General features: G+C 51.0%; 2 protein-coding genes across 2 annotated transcripts in view; one reads left to right on the top strand and one right to left on the bottom strand.

The window, feature by feature from the left end:
- KCNK3 (potassium two pore domain channel subfamily K member 3) overlaps positions 1-5,985 on the bottom strand; it is a 37,769-nt gene extending 31,784 nt beyond the window's left edge. The window contains exon 1 of the mRNA XM_039887608.1: positions 5,584-5,985. Within this exon, the coding sequence (XP_039743542.1) occupies positions 5,584-5,866 (283 nt within the window). The 5' untranslated portion in view covers positions 5,867-5,985. The remainder of the gene's footprint in view (positions 1-5,583) is intronic.
- The window catches only part of CIB4 (calcium and integrin binding family member 4), a 104,312-nt gene continuing 88,895 nt past the window's right edge, over positions 5,657-21,073 (top strand). The window contains exon 1 of the mRNA XM_039887609.1: positions 5,657-5,812. The gene's annotated coding sequence lies outside the window, so the exon portion shown is untranslated. The remainder of the gene's footprint in view (positions 5,813-21,073) is intronic.

Consider the following 21,073-nt stretch of genomic DNA (forward strand, 5'->3'; position numbering starts at 1 on the left):
ATTCACCGTTTGTGCTGCCAGCTGAAAGCTGTTTATAGTGGTGATTTGCACTACATTCATCTGTGCTTGTTTATGTTTTCTTTGAAAATACTTATTGTGTTTGTCCTGTCTCCACTATGGCCAGGCATGTGTCTTCAATTTCTGTCCTATTCTCGTCCCCATTTCCTCCATGTCTCTAGCCCCCAACTGTGATGTGTAGGAACTGGATGTGTAGGCAAGAGGCATGGCAGTCAGAAGGACCTCTGATTAAATACATCCACTGTGTAGATGAGTAAACTGACGGTCATAGAGGACCAGCAACTGAACTAAGTGGAAATGGAACTTTTGCCTCCTTGCTCCAAGCCAGGTAGGTTCACCTACCACTGTGCACCTCACTCTCCCTGACTTGTTTTCTGCAAGGTCTACCTACTCAGAGAAGGGAGCAGTGCCCCCGAGCCTGGATGTCAGGCAGACTCCAGGCATAGGTGAGCATCTGGTAAGCCTGGGATGGGGCGCTGGGATTAGAACGATAAAGAGAAAGGTGTGGCAGCCTCTCGTCTCCAATCCCACTGTCCCACCTGCTGGGAAGGAGCAGAGGTAGCTGTGGTCATAGTAATTTTTGGGAAACAGCAGTTTCCTTCTGTGGAGGAGGTAATAATACATGAACAATAATATTAACGACACCAATAATTGAAGATACTGTTTATTAAGTGCCTACTCTGTAGCGGGTACTTTCTCTACGTTATCTCGTTTAATCCTGGAGGGGGGCAGATATTATCCTTTCATTTCGTAAATGACAAAACAAGCTCAGAGAGACTAAGGAACTTGTCCAAGGTCATGTAGCTGGTGGGGTGGGGGTGGGGGTGGGGGCTGTGAGTGGAAAGGCGGGTTAAGAGATAAACCCAGGTTCTCTGGTCTAAGCCAGTACCTGCGTTCCTACGCCACCCTCAGAAAAGGCTTGTGTGGTCGAAGCAGAGGGGTGGCCTGCGGGCAGGGAGGAAAGAGACGCTGACCGAGAGGGGGCCGTGGGACTGTTCCAGGCTGAGCTGCCCTTCCATCCCCGCAGGAAGTCAGCAGAGGACTGGGAGCAGTGGTGTGATAAGCAGCTGAGGCCCTGGTGCTAAGGGAGATGTTGGGTCATGAGGAGTGACAGAGAGAACTCGTCTGATCACCCAAAGGCTTGGGTACTAATCAGGGTTGTACCTGCAACTTACTGTGTGACTTTGGGCAGGTCCCTCACTTCTCTGGGTGTTTAGATGATTGCTAATGTCTCCTTTCACTCTTTTATTTGAGGACTCTAGGGTTTGGGGAGTGGCAGGTCACTTCTGCACTTTGCTCCTTTTTGGAAAGTTGTAACAAGGACAGTTTCCTTCATGAGTTTCTGGCCTGAATTCACAATCTAAGAGTCCCGGGCCATGTGGCGGTTGATGGGAGCCGGTGCTCAGCTGAGAACAGGCTGGGAGCTGACTAAAGAGAACATAAGCTTTTCTGTTCCAGCTCCCTCAGCTAATCAATCACCTGGTCTCTTGTTGCCTTAGAGTCACAAGCATTCTGGGGGCCTGCAGTGGGAGAATGGGCACCTGTGAGCCTGTGGCAGTCCCAGGTAGGGCCTGGTGCTGGGCACAGCCCTGCCACATGGTCTGGGTTGGTCAGAGGCCAGCGTGCAGAGGAGCAGCAGACTGGCTGTAGTGCACTGGGCAGGGCATTGTTAGGGGGAAGACAAGCTGTGGCTACCCGGTGCCCTTAAGAACAAGGAAACAAGGATCTGGGCTGGGTTCTTGAAGTGGGGAAAGACCTGACAAAATAGCCAGGGCATGGGAGTCAGCAGGGCTCAGGTGAATCTGGGCGGGTGCCTCCTTTTAATCACAACGCCATGGGTGAGTCATTTATATTCAAAGCCTTAGTTTCCTCTGCTGAAAAATATAGACAATAATGCCCATCTTGGTGGGTAGGTAAGGGAATGAAGTGAGGGTATTCAGATGAAGTGTCTTAGGTAGAGGCTACCAAAGAGTAGATATTAAACAGGGGCTGCTATTAGTATCGTTGCTGTTGCTGCTGTTAATAATAATAATAATAAATAAAGAGGCATCCTGAACAAGTGGAGGGAGTGGGGGTCGTGGGGCAGGTTTCACTGCCCTCTGGCTCTGTGACTCCCATGCCTCTCTGTGAGAGGAGGGTTGGCACCAGCCGATCTCAAGGCTCCTTCCTGCTTTGAAAGCCTCCAGGCTATGAATAGATGGGGCTGGGGCCCGGAGGAGTTTAATGACTCAACAGCTAGAGAGTTTAAGCTTCCCAGAAAAGAGTTTCCGTTTGCATTTGATGAACTTAGGGCCCAACAAAGGAAGGGTTTCCTGGCTGGGAAGCCAGAGATAGAGAGCTGGAGGAATCCTTGCAGCCAGCTGAGACTGTGACTAACCAGGTGAATGACTAACACAGATCCTGCTGACCTTCAACCAACGAAGGCTGCCCGTGGGTGCCCTGCAAGCTGGCATCACTGAGCACATCTTGGTCATGCCAATCCTGGCTGGCTCTGGGCTTCAAAGCATATGGAGGCAGAGGAAGCAGGGAAGAGACCGGCAAGGTGAAAGAGCACTGGGCTTGGAGTCAGAAGACCCAGTTTCTTGCTCTGTGCTGCTCATCAGCGGCATTATTTTGGGAGAGTCCCTTCCTCTTCCTGAACCTTCATGCCTTCGTATGTGCCATGGAGCTAGCAATATCTGCCCTGGTAACTCCTGAGCTATGAAGGCTGGGACTTAAGAGATGAGATGTAAGTGCATTGTGATCATTAAGTTACTGAATGAATAAGAGGTTCTGTCATTATTCTATCCCAGTGGGATTCCTGGTGTGTCTCAGGAGATCCATTTGGGTCCCCAAAGGGCTCAAGTAGACAGAGGCTGCTGCCTTTGGGTTTTGGGTCAAGATCAGTCTAATATAGGGCCCCTTCCAGCCATCTGATCACAGACCAGACAGGGCTTTGTTTTTGTTTTTGTTTTTGTTTTTGTTTTAGAGCAGAGAGCCTGTAGACAGCTTCCAGCCAGGTAGCATAGCCAGAGCGAGAGGTGACAGAAACCCAGGGACAGTTGGGTGAGGCAGGAAGTGGACCATGCTAGTCTGGGGTCCCCACAGAACTAAGGTGGTGCTTTGATGCTGTCTTTCCTCTTGCCTAGAGCTTTATAAATAAATAATCACTAGAACCACACTCTGTCTGCCTCTACCCTCAGCTTTTAGCATCTCTCTTGGTGAGAACTATAAGCACTTTGGGAAACGGCAGGAACGGAGGGGAAAGATGATGTCCTTTCATTTTTGCACACCTTAAGCCCATCATCAGTAGCCTTCTCTGACTGCTCATGTGTGCCGCCGGATACTGTGCCAGCACAGGGAGCACAGAGATGAGAACCACAGAGCCCTGCCCACGTGGAGGTTAATTATAGTGTGGTTAAAGAGACAAAGCACATCCCCTAAAATGTAAATAACCGTGAAAAGGGCCTCCATTGTCACCCAGGTCATCCTGACTGTAAGCCCTGCAGTTGTCCAGAGCAGTGGCTTGGGATGTTCTGGGAGACTTTAAGGAGGAAGTGGGGTTTGAGCTGGACCTGGAAGGTTAGCTTAGACAAGACAAATAGAAGACAGAGAAAAGGTGTGCCAGACAGGCACACTTAAGGATTCTCAGGGGATAGTTTGGCTGCAGTGGAGGGATTGTGTCAGTAAGAAGTGAGAAATGAAGTTAGACATATAGACTGCAGCCAGGTATGAAAGTCCTTAAAATTTGGGATAAGGAGCATGGACCCATTTCCATGGTCAGGGAGAGCAATCGGAGCTTCTGAGAAGGGTATCGGTACGGTCAGAGCTGTGCTTTGGGGAGAGTCTTTCTGGCGGCATTGTCTAGGAGAACTTGCCCCATAGAGGAATGAGGCTGGAGGCAAGGAACTCAGTTGGGAGGTTACTGAGGAGCTGAGGAGTGGGGGCCCATGGGACTGAGAAAGAAAGGGGGCATGTAATCAAGGGCATGATGAGTGGGAAGAGGGAGAGGGAAGGCCAGAGGATGTCCAGTGCTCCTGAAACCCTGGCAGGTGGCAGGGAGATTGGAGAGGGGAGGAGACTGCAGACCAAACCTGGTCTGGTCCTTCCCGGGGAAGCAGGATGCTCTTTGGGCTGGCCCGAGTCTGATCAACCTGCCCTAAAGTCACAGAGTCAGCACAACCCAGAGGTGCCCCACTTGGGCCACATCCACTCCTGGGGCCCTTTTCTTCCTTTTCCAAGAGAAGAATCCAGAAACCACTTGGCATAGCTCTCTGTGGTCCCCAGAGAGCTGCGGAGTCTCGGCGCTGAGTCCTGCCGTGGATAGATTGCAGGGGCAGCATCCGGTCCTGCCTTTTACCCTCTCGACTCCTGTTGACTCCCAGGAAAGCACTGCCATCTTGTCATGGGCTATGCCAAGTGGCAGTGAGCCCCTGGGAGCTCAGCCAAGGCAAGAAGGAGACCAGAGAGAGGAGAGAGAACGGAAAAGATGGAGGAAACAGCTCCTGGGGGCATCCCAGTGGGCTTTGGGGGAAGGTGGGGTGGGAGCACGCCAGGATTTAGAGGAGCCCTTGAGATCATTTCAGCCAACCACTGCTGTTGTCTGGACGTGAGCCTGAGACCCAGGCAGGGGAAGGGACTTGCCCAAGGTCATACAGTGGGAGAAGTGATGGAGCTGGGCTGGAATCATAGTCTTAAGAGCGGATAAGGTGTTTACAACTGTCTAGACTCTTTTGAACAACACATCAAGGGCCTCCCTGGAGATTTCTTTCCTGGACATCCATTTGTGTGCCGTGTGTGTGCGTGTGTGTGTGTGTGTGTGTGTGTGTGTGTGTGTGGCTTCCTCACCGTGGTTGGCCTTGGTTTGGAGAAGAGAACTGAGTTATTCTATGAGGTGACTATTTTCCACAGGCAGAGAGTGAAGGCGCGACAGGGGCTGGATCTGTCTTCCAGTACCAGATCTGCTGCCCTAAGAAAATTAAAGGCAAGGGCTGCTGGTACCTGGAAGTTCGCTCGAACCGGGATTACACACACACACACACACACACACACACACACACACACACTCCAACAGAAGGTGTTTCAGGCCCTCAGAGTATCAGTAGCCCGGAGTGCCACGGAGTGCCGAGTATCTGAATCGAAACGTCTCCCTAGAGCCCCAGCCGGTGTAGACACGCCGGGTGCGGAAGTCCATCTGCAGGGGCACCGAGGAGTAGCGCGCTCCCCGCCACTTACACTCAGCGCCTCGCTCCAGGGCCTGGCCGGGCCACACCCCTCCTCTCCAGCCTCCGCCAGTGGTTCCTGCCCCCTCTCACACACTTCAGAGTCCCTTGGGGCCCCGCGCAGCCTAGCAGGGACAAGTTAGGGCTGGCCTGGCCGGAGAGTCAGGTCCGGAGCCAGGAATCGACGCCTCCCCCGAGTCCTGTCCCCTTGGAGCAGACACGCCTGGCTGAACTTGGGTTTCTGGGAGCGCGGGGTTCGGCGCCTAGACCCTCTCCCGGGGAACCTCTCTGCCCCAGCCGGCTCTAGACTACCAGCCCCCGGGTCCCCACGCCCCCGTCCCCTCCCCGCCCGGCGAGTAGTTACCGATGGTGGTGATGACGGTGATGGCGAAATAGAAGGAGCCGGCGAAGCGCCACTGCACGCCGGCCTTGTGCGGCTTGAGGCGCAGCACGACGCGCTCGAGCTCCTCGTAGCCGCCCTGGCTGAGGTTGTAGCGCGCCCGCAGTTCCTGCTGCCGCAGCTCCAGCCGCTGCCGCTCGATCATCTCGGGCTCCGACTCCAGCGCGTCGAAGACCGCGGCGCCCACCAGCAGGTAGGTGAAGGTGCACACGATGAGCGCCAACGTGCGCACGTTCTGCCGCTTCATCGTCCCGCCCGGGCCGCCGCCGGCCCCCCGGCGCCCCCGGCCCGCGTCCCGGCCTCGGCCGCCGCTGCTGCTGCCCCGGAGACGGCCTGGGGCATGGCTGCGCTCGCAGCTCCCCGCGCCGGGCACCCGCTCTGCGCCCCGGGGCCGCCGCCGCCAACGCCGCGGCTGCCGCCGCCGCCGCCGTGGAGCTGTCCCTTCAGCACCACCCACCGCCCTCCTCCGCCTGGCCCCGCTCCCGCTCCCGCCCCCCGCCCCCCGCCCGCAGGCCGCCGCCTCCCGCCAGCCCTCCCGCCCAGCCAAATAAGGACTGGGGAGACGCGCCGAGGGAGGGAGGAGGGGGGCTGGCGGAGGGGGAGGGGACGGGGAGCGAGCGGGAGAGCCGCGGGGAAAGCGGGCAGGACAGAGAGAGAGAGACCCAGGGAAAGAGATAACTAGACAGAGAAACGCATATAACTAGAGGAAGAGACAGAAAAAGAGGCAGAGGGGTGTGTGACAGACAAGGAGATAAAACCAGAGGTAGATTCATAGACACAAAAAAAGAAGAGGCACGCGGACAAATACAGAGCTAGAGAGAGGCAGAGAGCAGCAGACCATGACAGGGAGACCTGGAGACCTGGAGATAAACTGATAACACAGAAACAGAAAAGCAAGGAAGGGGGAAGGAAGAGGCAGAGCAAACTCCCACCCCATCCGCATCCCTCCACCTAAATCACAGCATGCTATAGACGGAAGGGACCTTTGGCCTCACTGTCCTGCCCTTTATTAGGTGGATGAGGAAACTGAGGCACAGAGAGGTCGAGTGACATGCAAGGGCACACAACGAGTTAGTGTCAGCACTGAGATTCAGCCAAGCTTTCCCTTCTCCCAGGCCACTCCCCTTCTGTGGACCAGGCTGCAGGCTGTCTTAGAAACAGGAGGACACAGCTGTGGACCTGGGTACACATGGACTATCACCCAAGGGAAAGCTGTGCTCTCGTAAAATGTGTCCCTTCCCAGGTCAGCATGGTTCCTGGAACTGGCTGAGAAAGCACAGGCTGGTAGCCTATGCTAGGCCAGTAGCACCCAGTCCCAAGGGCTCCTGCTTTATTCTTGAGGGGCTATTGGGCTGTCTTGACGTCCATGTTCTGCGTGAGCAGACCAATCTGGGCCTGGGCTGGGCTGCCAGAAACAGCACTGGACACCACCTCAGGGCATCCCAGCAGACCTGGGATCTAGCTGAAATAGGGCAGGTGGGGCCCAGATTGGGAGGCTTGCTGACAGACTGGAAGAACCAGGAGGCTTCCGCATGGCTCAGTTTCTTCATTTGTCAACATGGTGTCGGTGGTGGTGAGGAAGGGCAGGCTGTGAGACCTCAGACGAGGCGTCACTGCCCCTCTCAGAGTCTTGCTTCCTTATCTTTTGGATGAGGTGCCATGGCAGATGATCCCACAGGCCTTGCTTTAGTGCCAAACAACTCCAGACTTGGATGGACTGAGTGAGCAGAATGATTGGAATGCAAATCCCACTGCCAAGGAAGGTCAAAAAGTCTTTCACGGGATGCTGGCATGGGCCATGAGGAGAGACATGGAAGAAGCCCCAAGACCCCTGACTGAGGATAGGCTCAGGAGGCAGCCAGCCAGAAGTGAGAATACCATCTGCCAACATCCTGGGCTGGCCTATCACTGCCGGACATTGCACTGCTTTTTCTCCCAAGAGTGCCACCAACCCATTGCTCCCTTCAACTAACTATTCATTCACCAAGTATATCAAGCATCTGCTGTGTGTTAGGGTAGGCATGTTATATTCATTATAGATGGGAAAACTGAGGCTAAATGCAGTACAGAGAATCACCCAAGGTCATTCAGCTGGGAAGAGAGACTTCAGTCTGCCTCCCAAGTCCATGCTCTCCTCCATCATAACTCCTCAAGCCTCAATTTTTAAAATTGGTGAATAGGATAGCTAATTAAACTAGCTCTTGAACAGATTGTTGTGAAGGGTCAAAGGAGAACACACGTGTGCAAATCAGACGATATGAGGCTCTGGGTTCTATAACATCTTATTTTCCCTGAATAGTCAGGTCTCTGGCCAGAGCTTGGTGGGGAGGTCCCAGATTCGTGGCACTTTTCTTCCCCTGATGCCATCCCCTGAATGCCTTTGATTCTTTAGAGGCACAAACTTTCTGGCCGTGAACTCAGCTTATTGCAGGCTTTCCATCTTGGAATCGTCTGGTTCTCTGGAAGAAAAGCGCTGCCTTTCCTGGCTTCCCTGTGGTTGGGGTAGAAGTTGGGTCCTGTGCTCCTGGCCACAACCCCACTCTCCCAGAAGCCAATTTCCCCAAAGTTGTTCTAGATGAGCAGGGGCTTGCCAGACCTGATTTTTCAGTGTGAAAGCCTATGTGTTGAGGGTCTGCTTGTTTCTGGCTGCCAGTCTGCCATGCAGATGAAAGGTGATATTATGAATGAAAGAGCTTTGGAAAAGAGAAAAAGCTGTCTTTAGGGGCAGGGCATTTATTATTAATTATGATAAAGCTTGTACTCACAGCACTTCAGAACTGAAAGGACCTTTAGAGATCATCTAGCCCAACACTCTTATGTTACAGATGAGGAAACCAAGGCTCAGAGAGTAGGAAGGGAGTTGCCCAAGGTCACACAGTGGGTGAGGGGGACCCAGGACTCATGCACTATGGTTGGGGTCTTTCCTGTAGCCCCCATTATGTATGAGATCAGCACACCTGCCAGTAGGGAGAGCGCAGCACATCCACAGTGCCCCTGGAGCCCAAGAAGGCAACTTGGTTCTCCTCTTCCTGCCCCTCCTCCCTCCTTTCTCTTAAGAAGGGAGGACTGGTCAGGGGATTCAAGCTGGTGCCAGCTGAAACTTCTAAGTGGCCCCTGAGATCTTCAGGCAAGAGTCCCATTGGCTCACCCTTGACCTGGGTGGGATTGTTCAAAAGACTTCAAAGCCTACCGCACTCCCTTCCATCCAGGAGATCTGCCTGCACCTGGCAGGGATGCCCCACTCTCTGCCCAGGGCCTAGTGTCAGGAAGCATCTCTGTCAATCTCACCTGTTATACAGGAGGACCGCTCAGCTGTGGCTTCTCCATCTTCTTCTATTCCCTGCCCCGCCAATTCATTGATGACTTAGTGAAGGAAGCTTTGGGCCAGTTAGAAAGATTACATCTCTCAAATCATGATACTGGTCAGCCTTCTGTGTGATTTTTTGAAGTCCTGTTCAGTATAGAGGACACAAGGTAGAGGGTCTGCTACCTGCTTGCTGTGGGACTTGGGACCAGTCACTCCTCCTTGGACCTTGGTTTGCACATCCATAAATGGAAGGTTTGGATGAGGACATATCTATGATCCCTTTGTTTATAATATCCTATGACCTTCCTGGCCCGCTTTTGCCTCCCTAGTTCTTCTACGAATCAGGTGAAAAGAGGTCTAGCCACTGCTTTTAAAACTTTAGTTTGTGAGGAAAAGGACACAATTAGAGTTAAGGTAAATGGTACAGAATCTAATTATCATTAGTTGTTACATATTATTATGCATTAAACATTATGCACATATTATTTTTCAGCTTTATTTTCCACCCCATTTCTCTCTAAGCTCTAGACTCATCCAAGTGCTTTCATGCTTCACTCCCGGCTCACATAGCTCCCTAAGCTGAGATGCTGGCTCCTCCATTTTCTATCTGTCAAACTCCTTTTCAGGCTTCAAGACCCAACTCGAAGTCCACTCCCTCCATGAAGCATTCCTCAGTTACCACAAGGCAAAACCTCTGGTTCCTTTGTGCTTCTAAGGCACCTTGACTAAGCGTCAATTCGGTAGATATTCTTTCTGCCTAGATTAGTTGGCTCTTTCGTATTTGTCTTCCCCCAGGCTCATTATCTTCTCCAGGGTGGAGAACTGTCTCACTCACTCTATGCCTTCCTCGGTGGGGAGCACAGTCTTTTGCACATCAGAGTTGCTTTTGCACCTTTTCTTGTGTACTCAGTACACAGTGAAGGCCTTAAAGCCTCCCATACCTGCTGGGTTAGAGACCAGCAGTGTCAGCAGGGCGAGGGGCACCGACGGCAGAGTCCACAGGCAGAAAAAACCTAGCAATCTGCTTCTGTGACTCTTTGCAGACAGGGACTTCTAAAGGTGGAGCAAGCCCTGCCTGATTTAGGAGAAGAGGATAAAGACAGATGTGAGCGTTGGAAGGCCCAAGGAAGTGTGTGGAGAAGGCATTGAACCAGGAGTCCAGACACCTGGTGCTTGGTCCCAATGCTGCCACCAACTACCAACTAACTGGGGGCATTTGAAAGACTTACATGGCCTCCCTGGGGCTCTTGTCCTTTTCTACAGAAGAAAGAGTTGACTATCTCAAAAGGTCCCTTCCTGCTCTGACATTCTGTGATGTTAATGACAGACCTGGCCCTGTGACCAGCAATTCTCATTCTATAATGAATATGGTCTGAAGGATGAAGATGAAGGACTCCGAGCCCCCTCTGTCCATTACTTTTAAGTCTCCCTTTATTTGGCCAGAGGAGAGAGGTAAGGAGTGAAAGAGCTGACCCTGAATCTGATAAGCCAGGTTCAAATCCTGACTCTATCAGTTGCTGGCTGGATTGAAGCCTCACATAAAATTCTGGTCCATCCTCTCTAGACCAAACCATAAGCTCCAACAGGGCAGGAAGAGGGTCTTACTCATCTCTGTGCCCCACAGCCCTTGATAAGCACCCGACACCGAGGCACTCTATAAACAGTCCTCCGTCTGTTCCTGTAGGCCTGGCTGTGCCAGGTGGGTTGGCATGGCCTGGGGCCCACGGTTCACTGTAGGAAGGAATGTCCAGAGCCATCTCAATATCAAGCCAGGGGCACATCTGAGATGGGAAGGGACCCGGTGGGCCCAGGACCTGCAACAGAAAATTAGGGAAGTGGCTGACACAGACAGCTGCTCCAGGGATTGTGGTTTGCAACAACCAGTTGATGGAATCAGGGTGCTTAGTGTATGGCTGAGGTGTTTCTTGGTGTATCTCTATGGGGAGAGGCATGGAGGATTAGTCAGGATTTACAGAGCATAATTGGTCCCAGTGCAGCCGGCTTGCATTTGTCAAGAGACACTATTTGTTTAACATCTCAAGCCCAAACCAAACACAAAAGTCAGCTGTTCATAAAGGAGAGGCTCTGGGAGCTGCTAGGGAGACAGCACCATGCTGGGAGATGGACACCTGGCTTTGTTCTCAGCCCTGCCCCGGATGAGCTATGCAACCAGCTCAGGACACAGGCTTGGGTCTCCTACTAGTGAGAGTGGGAAGCAGCTGGTCTTCATGGAGCTGCTGTGGGGCTCAGGCTTGCTCCATTCTTTAGCAGAAAGCCTTAGTCTAAAGTCGGCATCTACCACATTTGATGGATCCCTGCCCTTAGAAAGGTCCTCCTCGGCCACCTCCAGCTCTGATTCTGAATACCATGCTGAGATGAGCATCCTTGCATGTGTGTCCTTAAGAACCAGCAGGGAATTTTTATTGGGTCACATGCCCAGAAGTGTCACAGTGCTTATGCCCACTGCATGTCCAGGCTTCACAGCTTGCTGGGCCAGAGCTGGGACTCGAGCCCAGCTATTGTGACTTCCAAATCTTAGCTACAAGATAAGTTCCCTGAACTTGCCTCGCTTTCTGTTGCAGAAGTTAAGCCCCTTAAGCCTGTCCTCTGCAGAGATTCTGGAACAGCCAAGGCCTGTATTCTCTGACAAACATGTGAGCCTGGAGGTCCAGTTAACAGCCTCACAAATCTTGAAATTCTTCTTTGCAGGTTTATGGCTTTTAAGAAGCAAGCAGAGGCAGCCTTTTCTCAGCACCAAATACAATAATCATAATAGCACTTGCAATGATTAATCAGCCAGTGAGTATTGAGTGGTGTCTATGAGTATGCACGGCAGTGTGTGTGTGTGTGTGTGTGTCTATCTCTATCTGTGTCTGTGTCTGTGTCTGTGTCTGTGTCTGAGTAGGGGCGAGGGCAAGAGGGATGACTTTCCTCCCAATGAACACGTTTTAGGTGTCTTTCTCTTAGTGGAGGGGCTGTGTCTCCACCATGGCACTCCTTGGAGAGTGTCCCGTTATGGCTAAGGCCAAACTTCTTTCTCCTGGAAGAGGAATCCTGACCCCCATGGTCCCCACTGCTGGGCCCCTGAGCATCCTGGGAGACAGGAATTGACAACAGAATCAGGTTCCAGGCCTTCCAACCAGATTCATGAGGGTTCTCACCAGCATGATGTATGTGGCACAACCAAAAGAACTTGGGATATTCTGCCTATAGAAAAGATGCAAGGGATATGTTAGCTGTCACATGCAGGAGGGATTACCTTTGCTCTGGGTGACCTAGGAGCATCCAGTAATCTGTGAGAAGATGCTACGGTGAGAACTTTCAGCTCAAAATAGATGGAACGTTCTCTATGCTTCCAGAGAAGGAATGGGTTGCCCAGGATGCAATGAGCTCCTGATAAATAGAGGTATGCAAGCACAGAATGATTGATCCCTTGGGTTGAGGCCATTTTAGAAGGATCCAAGGAGCTAGTACAGTTCTTGGCACAGAGTAGGTCTGCAAAATGCCTTTGGACTTGATTGCTAAATGTACTGGGTTTGGGGCTGGACTAGATACCCTTTGTGGTTCAACTGGGCTCAGTTTAACATTTATGGAGCAGTCCCTTCGTGGCCGGCTCTCTGTTCCTCCAACCAGGAAATTCTGCGATTCCCTGGCCCCAGGGAGGGCTGCAGCTGGAGTCCTTGCTGAGCCTTCACAGCACTGCTTTCTCTCATCTCCCACTCTTCCCATACCCTGCCCAAAGCACCACCACCACACACCCACCCCCCTTTTCCCAACACCCTGCTGCCTGCAGAGGCCCAACTCTCACAGGTTGGAGTAAGGGCCTGGAGGCTGGAGGACTCCAGCAAAGGAAATGGGCCTCTGGCAGGCTAATTACTGGGAGCTGATTCTATTAAGCAGATAGCTCGCTCTAGGCAAAGCAATTACATCTAATCAGCCCCTTGCAGCAGTCCAAAGGGACAGCCGTTTGAGCCAGACACGTGTGGAGTAGGAGCATCAAAGCAGCCTGAGGCTCAGACCTGGGCAGGCAAGTCTGAGGCCAGGGGCTGCTCAGAAAGTGGTCCCCTGGCCCCTTCCCCAGACTGCCCAGGGCTCAGGCCGCAGTGGGGCTGCAGCACCAGGGAAGCAACACTGACTGGAGACTCAGGGACCTGGGTGGCGCCACTAATTTCACCGGGGAGAAGGAATTTTTAGAGGCGATGGATATGTTTATGGCATAGATTTTGGTGATGGTTTCACGGATGTATACTTATCTTCAAACTCGTGTTGTATACATTCTGTACAGCTTTTTGTATGTCAATCATATCTCAATATAGTGGTTTAAAAAAAAAACAAAAACAAAAACAGAAACGCTACTCTAGCTAGTCCATCTGGGTTGGATTCTAGTCCAGGCTAAAATGAACTGACCAGCTAGAGAAGAACCTATCTGAAATCCTCAAACGTGGAAAATATATGCTGCAAGATCTAATTATTTACATAATATTTTAAAAAATAACTGAAAACATATATTTTTTAAAAATATAGACATCCTCCTGGCAGTTTTTTTCCCTCTATAAGTTTAATGAAATGTGTGTTCCCAAAAAACCAGCCACGATTTGTTTGACCATGATTCTGAGTCCTCGATCCTTTGAGGAAGTTGGGTCATGTTAGAGTGGAAAGAAATGGGCGAGACCCCTGGACGTGAGGGGGCGATGAGCAGGATGGAGACAGCTGGGACCCTGGGCCATGGCGGTGCCCCTTCTCCCAGTGCTGGCTCCTCTCCTCTTGAAAGATTTTTGGACACTGTCAGGATGCTGAGCAGGGATTTTAAATATCATTCCCTTCCAAAGCTGCAATTCAAGGATTCTGGGTCGGTACTAAGCAACTGGTGTGACCCAAACTCTCCAGACGAGCAGCCTAGTGGAGGGGACCAGAAACCAGGAGACCTCTCTAGTGACCAGCTAAGAACCAGGCAAAGCATCGCCCATCTCTGAGCCTTAGTTTCCTCCTATATAACACTAGAAAGCGAGGAGAGCAGTCCCCACGTGGCCTCATTCACAATGTGAAACTAAGACTAATTAATCTATTAAAAGATGAGATTGTAAACGAAAAGGCTTCTGTACAGCAAAGGAAACCATCAACAACGTGAAAAGGCAGCCTATGGAATAGGAGAAAATATTTGCAAATCATATCTGATAAGGGGTTAATATTTAAAAAATATAAAGAACACATGCAACTCAATACAGAAAAAACCAAACAATTCAAATATAAAATGGGCAGAGGATCTGAATAGACATTTTTTTCAAAGAAAACATACAAATGGCCAACAGGTACATGAAAAGGTGGTCGACATCACTAATCAGGGAAATGCAATTCAAAACCATAATGACATATCACCTCACACCTGTGAGAACAGCTATCATCAAAAAGACAAGAGATAACAAGTATTGGCAAGGATGTGGAGAAAAGGGAATCCTCATGCACTGTTGATGAGAATGGAAGTTGCTACAGCCACTATAGAAAACGATGTGGAGGTTCCTTAAAAATTTTTAAATAGAATTACCGTATGATCCAGCAATCCCTCTTCTAGGTATTTATCTGAAGGAAACAGAATCATTATCTTGAAAAGATATCCGCACTTCTGTGTTCATTACAGCATTATTTACAATAGCTAAGACACGGAAACAACTTGTGTCCATTGATAGATGAATGGATAAAGAAAATGTGGTACATATATATAATGGAATATTATTCAGCCACAAAAGAAGGAAATCTTACCATTTGTAACAACATGGATGAACCTTGAGGACATTCTGTTACGTGAAATAAGTCACACAGAGAAGACAAATAATGTATGAACTCATATATATGTCGAATCTAGAAAAAAAAAATCTGAACTCTTGGATACAGAGAACAACAGATTGGTGTTTGTCAGAGGTGGCATGGGTGGGTTGGGGCAAAATGGATGAAGGTAGTCAAAAGGTACAAACTTTCAGATAAATACATCCTGAGGATCTGATTTACAGCATGGAGGCGATAGTTAACGAGACCGTATTGATATTTAAAAGTTCCTAAAGAAAGTAGATCTTAAAACTTCTCATAATAAGAAAAAAATTGTTACTATTTGTGATGAGGGATGTGAGCTAAATTTATGGTGGTAATCATTTCACAGTATATACATATATCAAATAATTACATTGTACACCTGAAACTATGTCAATAATACTTCAATTAAAAAAAAAAGAAAGGTGAGATTGTTATTAACAGCTGGGACCAAGGTCTCCCTCTCCAACCCAGCACTTCTCTGTGTTTTGATTTTCATGGCTGTAGCTTTGAGAGCACGGTGGCCTTGCTGGAACAGACTGTGGGGGGGCCACCTGACTTCCAGCTTTCCCTGGCCTTGGTGATCTCAGATGACTGCTGCCCATGTAATTAGACAAAAGCCTTACCTGTCCTCAAGGAGGAGTCCTGGTGCTGACTGACAACCAGTCGCTTTGTGAGGGCATCCACTTTATTCACCATATTATTCTGGGAGCTGAGGGAAGGAAAGCTGGATCAGGAGGTTTTGGGAAAGCCTGGAGCGCCAGCCTAAGAAATCTGCACTGCTACTTAGAGTCAGCGGAAGGACGTGGAGGACGCTTGGGCAGGGCCAGTGCACAGCGAGCTCACGGCCCTCAGAGCCAAGCCTGTGTTCCTGGGCACGGCCTCCTCTTTCGCACGTGCTGCCTGGCCCATCTCTCTCGCCTCATCCCTCTTGTTTTACTTAGCGATCTTTTCAGCAGCCTTTCTTTGTCTTTTGCAGTTCCTCCAAATGCTCCAGGCTCTTTCTTGTCTTTTTGCCAAAAACGCTTCATTATGCTGGAAACACACATGATGGCGCTTATATGTGCTCCCCATAGCCCTTGAAATGACAGCATTCCCATTTCACAGAAGAGTAAACCGAGGCTCGCTGTGGAACAATGTGTCTAAGCTCTTATGATTAAATAGACGACAGATCCAGGATTCAAACCCAGATCAGTTTGACTCCAAAGTCTGTGCTTTCATCCTGTCACACTCACGCTCAGAAATGATTGAGAGCAGAGCTAGGCAGCAGTAAGGGAATAGAACAGAAGGTGCAATCAACAAGGCCTGGCACAGTTAGAGCTTAAAAAGTAGTGGTTGTGTGAATGAATGAGCAGCTAACAGAGCAAGGCTGTAGGAACGACCCGAACCCAGCACCTGGGTTTGCCCCAGGAGGGGCAGCTCCTTCACCTCGCATAGGAAACAGAGCAGAACTGTAGGTGAGGCTGAGTGACTCCAGCTTGCAAAGGGGCCAGAGACAGGACTTTGCATGAACCAGCTGGACTTGGTGATGCATCTGAGGTGGAGATGAGGAGGCCAAGTTGTCCACGACCCAGTCCTAGCATGGTGCCCAGGTACTCGGCCCAGGAGGGACTCAGAAGGGTCTCCACCACTATGCACAGATTGAAGGATGTCTTTGAGCTGGATGTTTGGGAGAAAGGCGGTATCTCCAGGGCACCGAGTGATCCGATGGGGACGGGACCATCCAACCACATGGACGAGGGTTGGTCATGGTGTTGGGTCACCATGGAGAGGCACAGGTGGTACCTGGGCTCTGTGCTGAGCAGATCTCAGATGACCCACAGATGGCATGCAGTCTTGTGATCCATGAAATTTGCAGCATGTCAGGATGATGGAGATCAGCTGGGAGGCAGTGCTCAGGCAGAGGGCACTGAGAGGGAGATGGAAAAAGTGATGTCGTTAAAGAACAATGTGGCCAAAGGAATGAGCTGAAACTTGCTGGATCCAAAGCACAAATGAGAAAACGGCTGCCAGAAGCCCAGGGGTGTCTGATGATAGACTGACACTATCCTGGGGGAGGGACTGAGCCCCAGCCTAGAGGCCAAACGGGAATCACCCCATAGGCTCCCTGGATGTTTTCTGCCCCTTAATACCTTGCTGAACAAACCGTTTGGACTGTTAATGCAGGCTTGGTGAACTGACCTCCTGACCGGAGAACTCTGTCCCATTTCGACCAAGTGGATCCAAGGAGGCAACCGAGAGGCAGAGGAGAGAGCACACATTCTAGGGTTGGCGCTCCTGGGTGGGTCCTGCCCAGCTGTAGACCTTCCTAAGATGGGGGTTGGGAGGATTAGGTGAGATGCAGGAGCACTGGTCCTGAGGTCAGGACTGGCTGGAGATACCTTCTTCCTTTCCCTCTGTTTTCTCCCTCTTGGATAAGCCCTGTGGGGAACCCATCCCTACGAAGCCAGCCCTGAGGCTTAAAAGATCTTCCCAGGAAAGGGGCTTCCTGGGTCTGGCCTGGGGTGGTGGTGAAAGGGGCTGTGGATGAGCCGAGCTGATTCGAGGCAGAGACTCACTGAAAATCTAGAATCTTGAAATGCGTTCCGAAGGGATCTTGCGTGTATGCGTGTGTGTGTGTGTGCGTGTAAAGGTAAGATGCTGCGCGCTGCGGCGCTGCGGTGCGCGGTGTGTGTGTGTGTGTGTGTGTGTGTGGTGAGGGGAAGAGATCATCCTGCCCGGCCCCACCTAACAGGTGAGGAACTCAGAAGCCCAGAGAAGGAGGGTCAAGGATATCAACGTGACGATGGCACTCGGATCTTGATTGAATTCGAATCCTCTACTGAGTTTCCTAATAGGAAGAAACCCTGCCTAGAAAAGAGCTGTTGGGGTCCCAGGCAATGGGCAGGGCACCAGACTCGAGAGAAACTGAAACCTTCTTTTGTCAAAATTGCTAGAACCCAATTAGCCCTGGGTGGGGCTCCAGTTCAACTCCTGCTACCCTGTGGGGCCCAGCCTTTTGCAGAGTGGGGGTTCTCTCTTGGGAGTTTTGGGCCAGGGAGCTGTGAGGTCTGGTGGGCTGGGACTCCAGGAGATGGCTGATCTCCAGAGGGAATACGAATAGCCACATCAAGGCCTCTGACCACCATCCATGGTGACCCCAGAAATAAACTCTCTTATTTGCCCTGAAACTCAGTTTAAAGAGCACATCCGGTGCCCATGTGGTTCCACTGTAATCTTCATATTTCCAAGGAGAAAGGATGGCCCCAGTTTTCACCTATTCAGTGAAGGAGGGAGATGGGACTCCCGGGTTGTTCCCCACGACACACTGCAGTTCGTGCCCCTCTCTCCTCTCCCTGCACATACCTTCAAAGCCTCCCTCAGGGTTCGTGGTTCTTCTCAGCCGTCAGGCCAGGTCCCCTGAATTCCTTTAATGTGAGCCCCACTTCTCGCCTCCCGGGGCAGAGCCCTTTCACTCGCGGGCCAGGCCAACCTTCCCAAGAGCAGAGAGGGGGATGCGAAGAGGGAAGCCCCACACCCCTGCACAGAGCGGGAAACCGAGGCATAGCGTTGACCCGAGCCAAGGCCAGGGTCCAGGCATCCCTGTCCCCAGGTCCAGCAAGAGGCCTAGAGCTGCAAGGATGGCAGCAGGTAGAGAAGTGCTGTTCTGTTTCCTTAAGCTCCCAGCTGGGACTGAGAACACCAAATCCTCTTTGAAAAACAGAAAGGGATTTTTAAAAAATCAAGATATTAACCTTGTGAAACCGGACACACTCAGTATAGAGATTAACTTCTTTCCTAAGCATTTTTAAAATTTCTATAAACATCTTAATTCATGCCAACATCATGGCCAGCCTGGATTATGGGTGGATGGAGAGATGGATGGCCTTATCTCAGTTGCACATGCACACGCGTGCCTACACACATGGACACACACACACACACACGTGAAGCCGCAGAAGGAGCAGCAGAGGAACCTGGGCTTTATTTCCAGCTCTGCCATTGAATCCTGGACCTGTGTTTCCTCATCTGTAAAAGGGATGGTTGGACCAGCCACTTTCTAAGATTCCTTCCCAGCCCTCTCCTGGAGCTGCTGGGGCCAGTGCCCCTTGCATATTTCCCTCTCCCTCTCTCAACTCCTGCTTCTCAAGGGCTCTGCCCATTTTTCCCAGAACTTCTCTGACAGTCTTCAGGCCTGGTGGGGGAAGCATGCATTCTGGCTCTGTGTGGGGCCAGGGCTGCTTTCATGGTTATTTCAGCTCTTCTATAAACACAAAGTCAGGATGAAGACTCGGGCCCTTGGCGTGGCCTGTGGGGCCCTTGCAGATCTGCTCCCTCTACCTCTCCAGCCTGGCTTCGAGGTCCACTTGCCCTGCTTCTCTGGGCTTTGGAGACTTTGTTCAGGTCCCCAAGCCACCGTGCTCCATCATGTCAGACCCCATGTGATCTCTACCTCAGCCCAGGCACTCTTCCTGTCTCTACCTAGCTCATGCCGGCTCCTCTGACAGTCCCTCCCCTAGGACATTCCTTCTTGACCCAGAAAGGTTAAGTTCCTTATTCTGTGGACCTCTGGTCCTCTGTCCTCCCCAATGATGAAACGCCATCATAAGGAAAAGACCAGTTGCATCTCAAGAATTGGAGTCTGTCTCCCCGACTAGACCACAAGCACCAGGATGGAGAGAACAGGTTGGTGTGTCTGTTTGGCTCAACACTATCTCCCCAGATCTGCTCAATGACTGGGGATCTAAATATACTTGTAGAGTAAATGAATGAATGGCATCTAAAATAACTCTCTTTAAGCACACCTAAGTCCAGCCTCAGCAACTTCCGTGAAATTGGGGCATAGAATTCCCTAAAATAACTTCACTCTTCTCTGGGTAGATAGATGACCTCTAAATCTTCCCCCTTTCCCCTCCTGACTCCACAGATTCTCAAAACCTCAAGTTTCTTTTCAAATGCATCTCCGACCTGCCAGCGTCATCAGCCCAATCAAGCCACAGAGTTCATATTCACATTTCAGTTCCCTCCACCTTCTTCTGACAAGCTCAAACGTTTCCACACTTTGATTATGTTCTGTTCTTGAAGCTGCAGCCAGCTGCGGTTATTCTGGGCACTGAGGAGGAGGGTAGTTGTGGGTTAGCCCTGACTCAGTGAGGACCAGGAGTGAGGTGCTGAGCATCCTCAATGGCCTCAGGGAGAGGTGGGCCACTGCCGTGTCTGGTCCCAGCTGGAGCAGAGATTATGGGACTCTCTCTTTGTCCATTTGGTCCGTGTTCCTCCAGGTACGCTCACGGAACGAAGGTTCCTTGAAATGTTCTGCAAAAGAAAGAATCCTGCGCTCAAATGCATTTGGGAAACTCTGAGTATCGCTCACAGTTAGTTCTTGTTTGCAAGCATCAGAGGCCAACTATACTGACTTAATGCCTAACAGGGATTTATTCTATGGATCTTGGGTAGCTCACAGCATCTCCTGTAGTGTCAGAAAACCGCGGTGAGAGGCAAAGCAGCCAGGAACAATGCCCAAAACCATACTGTAGGATTGGCCCCAGAAAGATCCCACTGCTGCCACCACTGGGCACAGACACTTTAGCACCAGCCCCACGAGTACTGGGCGTTGCCTCTAGAACTGTCACCAGTGTAGCTTCTAGAAACAGATTGTAGCTGCCGTCACCGTTGCTGCCACCGTCCTTACCAGAATGGGTTCTGCATAGTCCTTGCTTCTCTGCATCACAAGTTTGGAGTTCAAAGCCTGGAGAATGAGGTCATATGCCTGCACCCTAGCTCGAGAGAGGCTGGGACAATGTGAACGGGGCTGGGCCACCTTTAACGGGTATACTGGGAGGCAGCCATTGCTCCACAACACAGGGGACATCTCACACGTAGGAAGGGAGAGCAGATGCTCAGTGGCCCCAAAGAGTGACAACTGTTCTCTCACTGCGCACCATAGACACTTCCCTGGGGAATTTACAGTGCTACAGGGTCTCTCAGTCTCAGCACTGTTGACATTTTGGGCCGGATTTCTTTGTGGTGAGGCTGTCCTGTGCATTGTAGGATGTTTAGCAGCATCCAGGCCTCTGCCTACGAGATGTCAGTAGCAACTCTCCAATTATGACAACTAAAAATGTCTAAATACATAGCCAAATGTCCCCTGGAGGGATCGATTCACCCCTGGCTGAGAACCACCACTCTAGGAAATATGCAAGAAATTTGCAATATGTTTGAAAATTGTCTTGGGGATAAACCTTTTGCCTGCGACTGCCCACTGCAGCCCCTTGCCCAGTTTGACAAAGATCCCTCAAGATTCGGGCTCCAGCCCAGCTGGTCTCCAACGCATGAGCCCAGGCTCCCTTGACCTGTATTCCACAC

The sequence above is a fragment of the Pteropus medius genome, unplaced genomic scaffold (genome assembly GCF_902729225.1).
Source record: "Pteropus medius unplaced genomic scaffold, Ma_sr-lr_union100, whole genome shotgun sequence".
Classification (NCBI taxonomy): domain Eukaryota; kingdom Metazoa; phylum Chordata; class Mammalia; order Chiroptera; family Pteropodidae; genus Pteropus; species Pteropus medius.